We start from the raw sequence: 12,063 nt of genomic DNA, 5'->3' as shown, positions 1-12,063 counted from the left end.
TCTCTCTCTCTCTCTCTCTCTTCCTGTTAGGAAACAGGTGGAAACAGGGAGGAGAGGAAACGACAGGAGGAAAGACAAACATTATACAAACAGTGCCGACTGCTGAAGAAACAACTGATATCAGCCGCACGCTATGGGGGGGGGGGTTGNNGGGGGGGGGGGGTTGATTATTATTTAGGTTTATGTTTCCCGCTCACAGGAGTACATGTACCACTGTACACACATAAAGCTTTATATTAATGGATCAATAATAAGGATTCATTGATTAGTTGTCAACTCTTTAGATAATCGAGTCGTTTCTGCTCCTTAACTGTGAATATTTCCTGGTTTCCTGCGTCCTCTGACAGTACACTGAGCGACCCGATTGTATCTGAATGTTATTGAGTAATGTCACAACGAGCAGATTTATTAGATTCCAACTGAAGCTGATTATTGTCTGTAAAATAAAATTATAAAGAAAATTGTTTTATAAGAAAGGCGTGATATGATTTCCCTACAGCCAAAGTAGATTAACTTGTTTTTTTCATAAAGCTACTGAGTTTAACTCGTATAAGACAAAGAAAAGCATCAAATGTGTAAAAGTAAATGTTTGGTTGAGGCTGTACGTTTGATTCAGATCACGTCTTTAGAATGAGAAACAAACAGCAGCCACTTCCTGCTTCATCACTGATCTACAGTGTTTATGACTTTATAATCCCACAGATGATTTATAAAGTCAAAGTAGTTCAGTTCAAACCCATCTGATGCTCCTGTGGATGTTTCACCCCTTTACACTTTAACCTACTGAGTTAAATGTCATGTTGTTTTTAGGTTGAAGACATTAAGACGTCCTTGATTGACCGTTTGACCCGGTCTCACTTCCTCCTCCGTATGATTCATCCAGTTTCTGTTCTTCAGGCTCTTCGACCCAAATAGAAACCAGTCAGCGTGTTTCGTGTTTACTCACGAGAGTCCATTTCTGTTGTCGTGGCTGCGCTCGTTCAACAATCACCACTCGGTGTACAAACTGTATTACAGGAGGAGACGTCGGCTCTTAACACACCAACGGGACGCACAACACTGTCCTCCATTTTCATAGTAAACAGCATAATGTTACGCTCTGTTGCTCTTATACACTGTACATGTTTTAACCTTAAACGGGTTATTACACTTAATGAAGCACTGCTGCACAAATGAGTGCGCACTGCTGTTTTTGGGAATGGCTGCTGTTGTTTCTGCTCATCGATCCAATTCTTCATCGATGTGTAGACAGAAAATAGACCCGTCAGCTGTTCTAATAATACAATATGTCTGAGTGTGTATCCATGTATGTGACTCAGGTGTACAGAAGCTCCACTGTTGTAAATGCTGTTTAATGTGGAACCGGTTCTCCGCTGTGTGACTGCCTCTGTTGTTATAATAAAGGACATTTACCTCGGTCCCGGATGTGCTGCTCGGTTGGGAAGCAGTAGAGTCAGATACATTCCTGGAGTTTAAGACGAGAAGGAAGTACATCAGGGTAGGTGGTTGTTGTTGTTGTTGTTGTTTATTGGTGCAGACAGGCGGTCCAGTCTTTTATTGTGAGAAAGTTGAAACTGGTTGGTCTAATAACAGAAGAGATTATGAATCTAGACAAAGGTTATTGAACCGTAAACAGTTTGTAAACCTACCGATGATAAAATGACACAACTGAAACTTAATCAGTAGAGCAAATACTCATAAACTACTGGAGCTGCTGAATGAATGTGTGTATCATATACACAGTTCAAACATGTGGAGGGTTGAGGCCAGCTTCACTGAGACTCAGGAGGTAGGTAGAGGAAGGTGACAGTAAGGGGATTTTCCACAACACAACCGCCGGCATCAATAAAAGGAATTCATAAGCTCGGAGGCAATCCAATCAGTTTTAATTCCCATCCCTAGTCAATGAGTTTGCCACAGCATGTTGCTGCAAATGTTTCACAATAAAAGCCTTGTTAAGAACTGAAAGTCTGTCTGCTGAAGGACAAACTACAGCTGGCTAGTTATCTGGCTGAAACGAATGGGCTCAGTCTTTATTAACTTTCCAGGAAGTCATTTCACAAACTAGTTTGCAACATTTGACTTCAGTCTTTGTGCTTCTTGCCTCTCTGACACACGTCGCTTCAGAGGACATCGGGTGTGTTCAATGTGCCAAATGTGGCCCAGACCACCTCCGAATGTGGTCTGAGAGATCAGATCTCAGCGTGTCCTCGATGCATCTTCATACCTGCCCTCGCGGTCGGCTCGCTTCATGTTCACCGAGGTGCAAACAGCCTTAAAGACGCAGCCTCAGAGGTGTTAACTGACGCCGTGTTTGAACCATTTATCTGGTAATGACGCCACTTAAAGGCAACTTAAAGTCCCTTAAAGGTGAATGACAAGTGTCTGTGGGCGTCAACCCGACGCACTGAGTGTGATGATGAGCGCTGAAGTGTTTGTGCAGAGGAAGTGTAGTGAGGAAGTGCCGTGGACTAGAATTCAGACTGTGTTTCTCTGAGTCACTCTGAACGTGAAGTTCACTCTGGCTGTTGTTCGGCTGATGAATAGCGGCGGTTTTTAGGTCAGTTTGGTGTTGAAATGCCTGAATCAGCATGAAACTGTCTCTGTGTCAGTGAGAAACACACTGAACTCTGACCAGGAGGAAGGACGGTTTCCTTAATGTACAGACCACATTTTCTCTCCTTTTGATCCGTCTGCACCTTTTACATTTACATACAGGATCCATCTTATGGTTCCAGGTTCTGACCCACCAGATAAAGTTCCCTGAGGAAGAATAAACATTCAATTGTGCCTCATTTTACACGAGTAGGTGCGTTTGGCCCTTGAGATGTAAAGAGACGTCGTAGTAACATTACATAAACAGACTTATTTGTCGTCTGTGGCAGCAAATGCCTCACACACCGGGTTACACTTTCACAACTAATAACTAATTCACGACATTTGTTGGATCTGTGTACCAAACATCTGGAGAACCTTTATTAACAAATTACAGCTGCATATTGCACATAATATTTAGAATAATTGTGCAGCCCTAGTGAAGTTAAGGACGTCCCGTTGTCCCGGAGACAATAAAAATACGACCCGGGACAAAAAACAGACAATTTTGGGACAATAGAGAAATGTATTATTACCAATGAAATAATTATGTTCATGCGAATGGAATATATATATATTTTTTTATTTAATTACGGTGCTTACACACACAAATCAATCATAGGAAGAATTATTGTGTTAGTCTGTTCTCATAGCTTGTATGTGAATAAATGTAATCTCCCTCCGTTTGTAGTGAGTTTGGGATTATTATTTACGGTTGCACGACACTGAGGAAAAACTAGTGATTAACCAATAGTTAACCAATAGTTAACCAATCAACCAATAGTTTCAGTGTTGATCTCAGTCTTTAGATATTTTTATAATTCTCTTTAAAAGTTGTCGTTTCCGTGCCAACAACAATCTAAAAGTATTTGATTTCCAACTTCTGGAACATTTTATGAAACCACTTTTATGCCTATAAAATATTATGGGACAGTAAATGTCACCACTAAAACCTAAACTATTCGGATCATCTGAAGAACAAAAGAATAAATAAAGGATTCATTTGCAGGAAAACAACTCAGCGCCGCACACAGGGCACCGTTTATTAGCACGCGGTCCGCAGCTGGAGTTCAAATGATCCCATCACATACAAAACACTCAGTTCTTGTCCAGGCATGAAGCTTCCTGTCAGGTCCAGGTGATGCAGTCTGCTGTCACAGGGGGACGGGAGGGTCTGTTTATCTGAGCTGCCGTCCCCGCAGACCGTCCTGCAGCAGGTGGATCAGCCGCCACCGCCGCCGCCGCAGTCGCACCATTGACGTTTATCCGCCTGGAAAGTTTTGGAAGCAGCCAGCCGAGCGTTAAAGCGTGTTTACATGCAGCCGGCTGTTTTCTTACAGAGCTTATTCCCACTGCAGCCGGTTAAAGCTCGCATCACACTCACGTAGGGGAAAGTGGATCTAACGGCGGCGGTTGGTCTGCAGAGACAAAGATCACGTCACGCCGGTCTCGCAGGTTCAGATCTTGGCTCAGGTCTCAGGAAGTTTAGTCTCTTTTTCTTTTAAGTTTGCATTTTATTATGCAACTAGAGCTGAAAGGGTTTGTTTATTTCTTACAGTTGATCCATTTTTTAAAGGGTTTTCTCTGTTTTATATCAAACTGACATTTTATACGCCCAGCAATTTATTTATTTATCAAGAAAATAATCCGTAGTGTCGACAATAGGTGCTGCTGTGAAATGGTGTTTGTGGGCGTCGCTCTCTTCCGGGATTGGCTGATGTCCAGAGCCTCACTGATGCTGGACTTTTAAAGCCGATATCAATAAGAAACACGTCAGCTCATGTTTGTTCATTGACATAAATCCATAACAACATTATGAGTTTGTTTGCAGATATAGAAAAGTCCCATTGGCTTTTTGTTGAAGGAACCAGGACGATTGTAGCTAACTTCACCACTGCAGCTGTCTGTAGTGACCCGGATGTGTACCGACTATTCTACAATGGAAAACTAATAGATAAGTAACAAGATGCCAGGTCAGCAGAGAAATGGTTCAGTTATCTAATCACAACTGATAGAAGACTGTAGCCGTCCTGTGGCTACCCACAGTTCGCTAGCTAACGTAATTTCAGGAAGTCGTTTCTGTTTTTCACCAACAGATCCGGGAGGAACTTGAGGTTTAGGAACTACCTTCATTTTTACCACTGTAGCTCCATAACTGCGATGTAAAGGCAGACGGGGGGGTTGTGGCAGGACAAGTTCAACCAGTACAAACAGTTGAACCTGTTTTTAGAGGAAGAGGCCTGCTGTTTCTGTATCTGCCTTTACTACCCAAACGTTTATCCTGTTGGTGGATCTGTGATTTAAAACGGACTAAAACAGAGCGAAAGTACCAAACTTCAGTAGAAATGTGAGATTCCTGCGGAGCCGCTGATGTTCGGTACTGTGAACTGTGAGGGTTTGAGGCTCGTCCACTGGGATTATGATCATAACGATGGTTGTTTGAATTCTCAGACTGGGTGGGAAGAGTTGATGACAACCAGTAATTACAGTTTTCACCCCGAGTCTCTTCAAACACAAACACAGTGGAGTTTACTACAGACGTATGATGAAAATCTTTGCCGGTATTTGGAAATGTTTCACTTAATTGCAGCAGCAGCGTGATGTGTAAGTCCGTGTCCTGATTTACTGCTGAACAGCACCGAACGAGCTCAGGTTACTGACATCATACGGAGGAAACACGGGGAAGTTTTAGAAGAACATTTTCAAACATCTTAGCAGTTGATCTGCAGCAGGTGGATCTTTTTAAAAGCTTATCGTCGCCTCGACTGAAACCAGTTTCTGTAAATATCAGGAGGAAGAAGTCTGCTCCTCCACTCTTCAGTTTCAGGGTTGCAGCAAATGTTTTATGATCTGTTATTTTATTATCGATCAATGCACTAATTGCTACCCAGAGCCAACCATTAGTTCAGTGTCAGTTTGATTAATGAATTACATTCATAACTTGCTGAAACCTGCAGAAACCCCGTTACTGGCTGCACCGATACAAGTGCTTACATTTGGGTACATTTCTGATAATGTGAACTAACGAGAGGTTGTAACGTTGCTGTAAAGTAACACTGAAGCAGTTTTCTGATTAAATGACCTGAAACTGGTACGATTGGTGTCGGTTCATCCCAACTCCTCCAACCAGTTTAACTGACAGCAGAGTTTAGATAATTAGTGGATTGGTTGAAGAATAGTTTTAGTAATTATCATTAATCTTTGGTCATGTGAGGATTTGCTGCTCGTATCTGTTTTATATCAGTAATCTGAATACCTTTGGGTTTTGGACTGACATTTGAAGACGTCACCTTGAACTCTGTCTTACTGTCAAGTAAATAATCAGCTAATAATCAATAATGAAAGTGATCCAGAACCAACCCTGACCCCCCCTCCCCCTGTGCAGTTACAGCTCAGTGTTTTTGTGCTTTTTGGACTCGTAGCTGCAGTTAAAAACACCACAGTCATAAACAAGCATTTAGTGCCAAAACTGGAGCCACAAAAACTTGTAAATCAGTTTTAATTTGTTTTCTTTGAAGTGCTCTAAATATAGCGGCGGTGTGGAAAGGATCAGGGGCTCTGACAGGAAGCAGCCGTCAGCTGGAGCAGCCACTCTGTTGTAAACACTTTACTGGCTGCTGAAACAGTTCAGATGCCAACGTTTCCAGCTCTGCTTCGCCAGCGCCGCCTCCTTCCAGCAGAGCTCTGATGTTTGAGTTTCTCCTCGCCATCTCGGCCGGTTTTTAACCGCTTCACCTTCAAAGCGGAGCTGTGAGGAAGAGAAACCGCTGTATTTGTTGCTTCCTGTTTGTGTGTATTGGCAGCTGTTGAAGGAAGTGACCATTTCGCACAAATGCTGCAAACCTGGAAGGTTTCCGCCCTGTTAGCACTCTCTGTATTACTCTGTGATGAAGCTGTAGGATGATGATTGAAGCCATAATCCTGATGGTTTTGATCAATACTGTGATCACAAAGAGGATTATAACTCTATAGCCATCAAAAGATGAACAGTACTCGAGTACTCTGTGGCTTTTGAGCAAAGCTGAGTCGTGTGTGGGTGTTAGGTCTTGACCTTAAGGAACAATATGATAATGAAGACCATGAGATTAGATTGAAAGCTGCTACCCTGCAGGTACAGCTGTTAACCCTTTAATGCATTAACCCAGTTTCACTGCTGCTGTCTTTATCCAACCGGGCCTGGCGCTCCATCCGTCTCTTCTCTCGTCTTTGAGCATAAAACAACCTGAGTGGGAAGTTGTGGATAAAACCTGAAACAGACGTTAGTGAATGCAGCTTTTTTTATGTGCATAAAACAGGGCTGCACAATTAATCACAACACGGCCAAGTGAAAGATCCAAGTTGCAGAAGCGGCAGTTTTTTTTGCTAAAGGTGAAATGTGATATATATATTTATATATATATATATAATGAAATACTGCAGTGCTGTACATTTTGTTCTCCAGATGTAAGAAAACATGTCCAACAAATTATATTCAAAACTGTACAGTGAACTCAGTAACTGCAGGACGTTAGTGTAAAACCAGAGATTTCAATCAATTTAAACAGATTATTTCCTTTTTAAAGAACTTTTTATACAATTATTTGTCTGTAGTATTGTATTTATCATTTTTAACTGGGTAACAACCTGCACCTGCCACCATTAAAGCTCTGTGGTGACGTCCCATAAAGGTCATACAGCTTCCTGCTGTGTTGAAATAAACAGGCCGAGTTTGAGACATTTCCTCACATTATTTTGATAAAATATTCTCGCCCACGCAGACGGTTCACGATCACCTTTCACCCAATCAGTCTGAAACTCGTTCAATTACACCAGAATAAATGAGTGACTAACATCACTTCTCTTCTGTTCTTCTTCCTCTCTGCTCTGTCTTCCCTCCCTCGTCTTCCTCTTTCCACATTTCTCAGAGTTTTCAAGAAGTCGAGCCCCAACTGTAAGGTGAGTCAGTTGCTTTATTTATCCTGCAACAACCGACACTGTGACCGACGGCCGGAAATATAAAGTATTCACATATCGTACTTCCTTCATCAGTACAACGACCTAAAATGTCAGATACAGGAACTGTGTGGGGTTTTCATTGGTGGGAGAAGCACTAGAAGTAGAGATACTGTGTGTCTATACTTCCTACTGTTCTCAAACATACTGAATCACTTTACCTACATTTATATTTATCGCGGTCGGTCTGAATCGTGATTAAATGTTCGTCACGTTGAAAGAAACGAGAGAAAATGAATGAAAGGAATCTGACGCTGTGGTTGGTTGTTGCAGGTGACAGTTTACCTGGGAAAGAGGGACTTTGTGGATCACCTGGACCACGTGGACCCAGTAGGTGAGTCAGCACATCTGGAGGTTTGTATGTTAATATTTAAGAGTTTTTAAAGCGATTGAAGTCCTGGAAAAGGTTATGGAAGTTCAGTGTTTGCTTCCCAGGACTCAAAAGGTTTGGGATTTAATGACTGAATGTGAGAGCCTTTAGCTGGAGCAGGTGTGTCTGAGAACTTGAGCAGGTAAAAATCTGAGTTTGTGGAACGGTGTTGAACTTTGTGCTGACACGGCGGTTTGTCTTCCTTCCTGCCGACAGATGGAGTGATCCTCGTCGACCCCGAGTATCTGAAGGACAGGAAAGGTAGGACGGCTTCCTCCTGAACTCTCAACATCAGAGGGCTTTTTAAAAAGGCTCATTGTGAAGTCTGAGAGCCAAACATCCAGCAGTCTGTGGTCTGAACTGGGCTTTAGGTCTCTGGTCCTCCTCCCGGCGGTCCAAAGCTCCGGTGCGACCAGCGTAAACACCAACACTCCCCCGGTGCTCCGAGCACTTAGGCCCGTTTGGTCTCCAGATGGACATTTTCTCCATAAAATAAGATCCAGTTTCACCAAAATCAGTCACACAGCTGGTGGTTGCTCACTGGTTCTGACCCGAAAAAGTGACACAGTGCGAGAACAGAGGAACCCTGTTACGACTCAGTGTAGCATCAACGTGTTAGTCTGTTATATTAAGGTAGAAAAGTTACATAATGTTACTGTAACAGCCAGAATCCCTTCGCTGCCTCTCTTATCGTCTCTTTAACCTCCGACTGATGAATAAATGCAATAACTACGATATCATCATAAAACTTTATGTATATTTATTTATAATACACTTTTCCAGGGTTCCCAGGACAACCTGGACATTTAGGGACTAGTTTTCAGTCATAACAACACCTGGAAAGTTATTAAAGTGAAATAATCTCTGTTGTTCTGGAAATGTAGTCCCAGATTGCCTACGTAAACCTGGGGGTGAATTTAGTTTGTTGTTGTTGTTGAGGTCGATAAATACAAACACAGTAACATGAACAATGAACACATAAACTGTTACGGATGGGAAGATGATGTGTTAGTGCAGTTTAGTTTCAGTTCAGAGTTCTCCGCTGATGTTTGAAGGCAGTAAAAGAGGAAGGACGAGATATTTATCTGCCGTCCTTCACGTTAGAAGAAGAGCTGGTGTTATTTGTGAGGACTTGAGGAGGACGAGCTGTAGCCGTCAGAGAGCAAACACTTAATGAGGTTAATGAGGCCGACTGTGGTGGAAACCTGAAACCTTCCAGATCCGTTCAATCTCTGTGGTTGAGGTTCGATACCGAGAGAAACAACAGTGTCTCACACAGGACGAACTCTATCAAACCCTTCCACTCGTAGTTTCATTACTCTGTGCTCACTTAGAAACTTTATTTAAATGAATACAAATTAAATTGCTCTTCTTATTTCAGAATAATTTAAATTCAAAAACAAAATCACAATTAAATCAAATAAACCTCCAATAAGTTCTAATGAGCCCACACAATTTATGTTTCACATAGATACAGTAATAATTCTCTTCCTGCTTCTATATATCATAATAATAATAATAATAATAATATCTTCCTCAGTAACCGTCTGTCCTCTTCCTCCCTGCAGTCTTCGTCACTCTGACCTGTGCGTTTCGATATGGCCGTGAGGACCTGGACGTGCTGGGTCTGTCTTTCAGGAAGGATCTCTACATCTCCACCTTCCAGGTTAGAGACTCAACTTGTGCCCGATAAAGTCTCTGAGCACTTTTATCTGACGGCGTTCTGTGAATAAAGAGTTTCTAAATAATACAATTATTATAAATTAAATCATTAAAACTGACTGAGTGACATCAGGATCCACTGAGGGGACGTTAACAAGATATCTGAATGTTATCTAACACTCTGTCTGTCTGTCTCTCTCTCTCTCTGTCTGTCTGTCTGTCTGTCTCTCTGTCTCTCTGTCTCTCTCTCTCTCTGTCTGTCTGTCTCTCTGTCTGTCTGTCAGGCCTTCCCTCCGGTCCCTGAGGAGAAGAAACCCAACAGCCGGCTGCAGGAGAGGCTGCTGAAGAAGCTCGGTCAGCATGCTCACCCGTTCTACTTCACTGTGAGTCTGCTGCTCTTCAACACGTCTGCTCTCTTCAGGAGGGTTTCCAGGAACACGTGAACCAGCTCAGGGTCTACAATTAGCTCCCGGCCCCCCAAAATAGTCCCTAATGTGGGAGGTGGAGCGCTCTGATGGTCCGGCAGTGGACGGAGATTTCTTGTGATGTCTCTGGATTGTAGCTGACCTCCAGATGTTAAACAGAGCGACTGAAGACAGATAGAGAGGTAGAGGACAGAGGACACACATTGAGGACCCGTTGGTTTTCTTCCTCGTGGTTTCAAAGATCTGATTGTAGATCAGTTTGTTGTTATTTTAGTGATTCATTAAATGTTTGAGCAGGATAAGCAGCAGTGCAGCGGTGAGACTTCCTGTGTTACGAGAGAAAAGGTCTGTGTTGCAACAATCCTCTGGTACTTTGGTCCCGGGGACGAGGAGCAGCTCCTGATGCACTGTAATGTTTAACAGGCAGCAGCAGCGAACGTCCGTCTCTCAACACACAATCAGCAAAATGAAATGACAGAAATCTCCCAGAAAGCCCAGCGCCGGTGGCCTCGTCCAACCCTGCTCATTTGGTTCTGTAGTTCCTGGAATGTTTTGGTCCAAAGGGATTAATCAATAACCTCCAAACACTCAGCAGATTGTCTACTTTGCATTTATTCAAACCCGGTCATTGAACAGTAAATACAAACAAACTGTTTGTGCTGCGAGAACTGCAGAGCAAACAGGATTCAGCACAAAGGCTCCGACTGTAGGCCGAGTCCACGCTGTGTTTCCCACCGTTAGAGCTGCTGTTCAGGCTCATTTCAATCCCTGAAGTCAGAGCAGATCCTGCAGACTGATGTGTCCTCTCTGGTTTCTGTCAGTGACCCGGGGTGTAACCTGCTTTTAGAGCAGGTTGATGTTTGTGTTGGAGCTCATTAGAGTCGCCATCGTATTCTCACTGAATGAATTACCGCCGTGACGCTCTGAGCTGCGGGGGGGTCAGTCCCAGCGGGGGGGTCAGTCCCAGCAGACTCCCGGTTAATGAGGAGCATCAGTGAACCTCTGCAGGTGTCTCTGAGGCGCCATTAACCTGCGTCACCGGGACTTAATCTGTGTAATTGAAGGCTGTTAGTGTTAATCAACCTCTCAGTGGTACGTTCACCTTCATCCCCTTTATCTTCATCACTATTCAGCCTCATGGTGGACACTGATGCTTCGTCTTCATTAGAGCTTTAGGTGTATTGTAGTATTTGTGGTTGGGAGTGGGGGCTGCTGGGAGGTTAGGGTAAAGGTGTTGAGTGTATGTGGGGTAAAACATGAAGCCTGGTTACTGAAAACAGTCCCAGCCACCTGTCACTCAAAGCCGCACACTTCATTCTGAAAATCTTTAAATCATTTAAAAGGGTGAGTTGTACAGTTGTTATGAACGGGGAAGTGAGCTCTAGAGACCCAAAGGCTGTAAACAGGTTTATTTCTGCTGTAGAGACATTTTAATGTTGGCCTCACTGCAGGAGCCTCTGGTGGCCGTCGGAGGAACTGAAGCTTTTATGTTGCTTTTATAAAAATACCTAAAAACAGGAATTGTATGTGATTGGATCAGAATATTTCCACAGATGTAGATGGCTGTTTAATATAGAGTCTGTATTCAGCAGCAGTCTGTTGTGTGACTGTGTTTTCTTCTTTCACCAGATTCCTCAGAACCTCCCGTGTTCAGTCACTTTACAGCCCGGCCCAGAGGACACCGGGAAGGTGAGATATCGAGTTAGATCACAATCAGTCATGTGACGTCTTTAATGTCGAGTAAATCTTCTGTGGAGCTTTTAAAAGTCGTCTTTAAAAACCACTTTGACATCAGTGAATCCAAACATTATTATTTATTTAAGAAGCACAGTAACTGAAGAGATCTTTCACATTTATCAACGTTTGTTTGTGTGTCTGTGTTTCAGCACAAAGTTAAATATCAGCAGGTTTAAATCGAAAAATGAAGTGGTTGTGGTGCTGAGTGTCTCTCTCTCTCTCTCTCTCTCTCTCTCTCTCTCTCTCTGTCTCTGTCTTCTGTCTCTCTCTCTCTCTCTCTCT

At 43.0% G+C, this 12,063-nt stretch overlaps 1 protein-coding gene across 1 annotated transcript in view; it reads left to right on the top strand.

The window, feature by feature from the left end:
- Positions 1 to 7,499: 7,499 nt before the first annotated feature.
- The window catches only part of LOC118331466 (arrestin red cell), a gene marked incomplete at its 5' end in the record, with an annotated part of 8,725 nt that continues 4,161 nt past the window's right edge, over positions 7,500 to 12,063 (top strand). Inside the window, 5 exon segments of the mRNA XM_035666421.1 lie at positions 7,500 to 7,530; positions 7,861 to 7,921; positions 8,174 to 8,218; positions 9,526 to 9,623; positions 9,904 to 10,002. Coding sequence (XP_035522314.1) covers positions 7,500 to 7,530; positions 7,861 to 7,921; positions 8,174 to 8,218; positions 9,526 to 9,623; positions 9,904 to 10,002 — 334 coding nt within the window.

Source organism: Morone saxatilis, unplaced genomic scaffold, assembly GCF_004916995.1.
Source record: "Morone saxatilis isolate NCDOM2014 unplaced genomic scaffold, NCSU_SB_2.0 Contig20, whole genome shotgun sequence".
In the NCBI taxonomy this organism is placed as follows: Eukaryota; Metazoa; Chordata; class Actinopteri; family Moronidae; genus Morone; species Morone saxatilis.
Note: the sequence above shows the minus strand (reverse complement) of the source record. Positions and strands in the feature narration are given on the sequence as shown.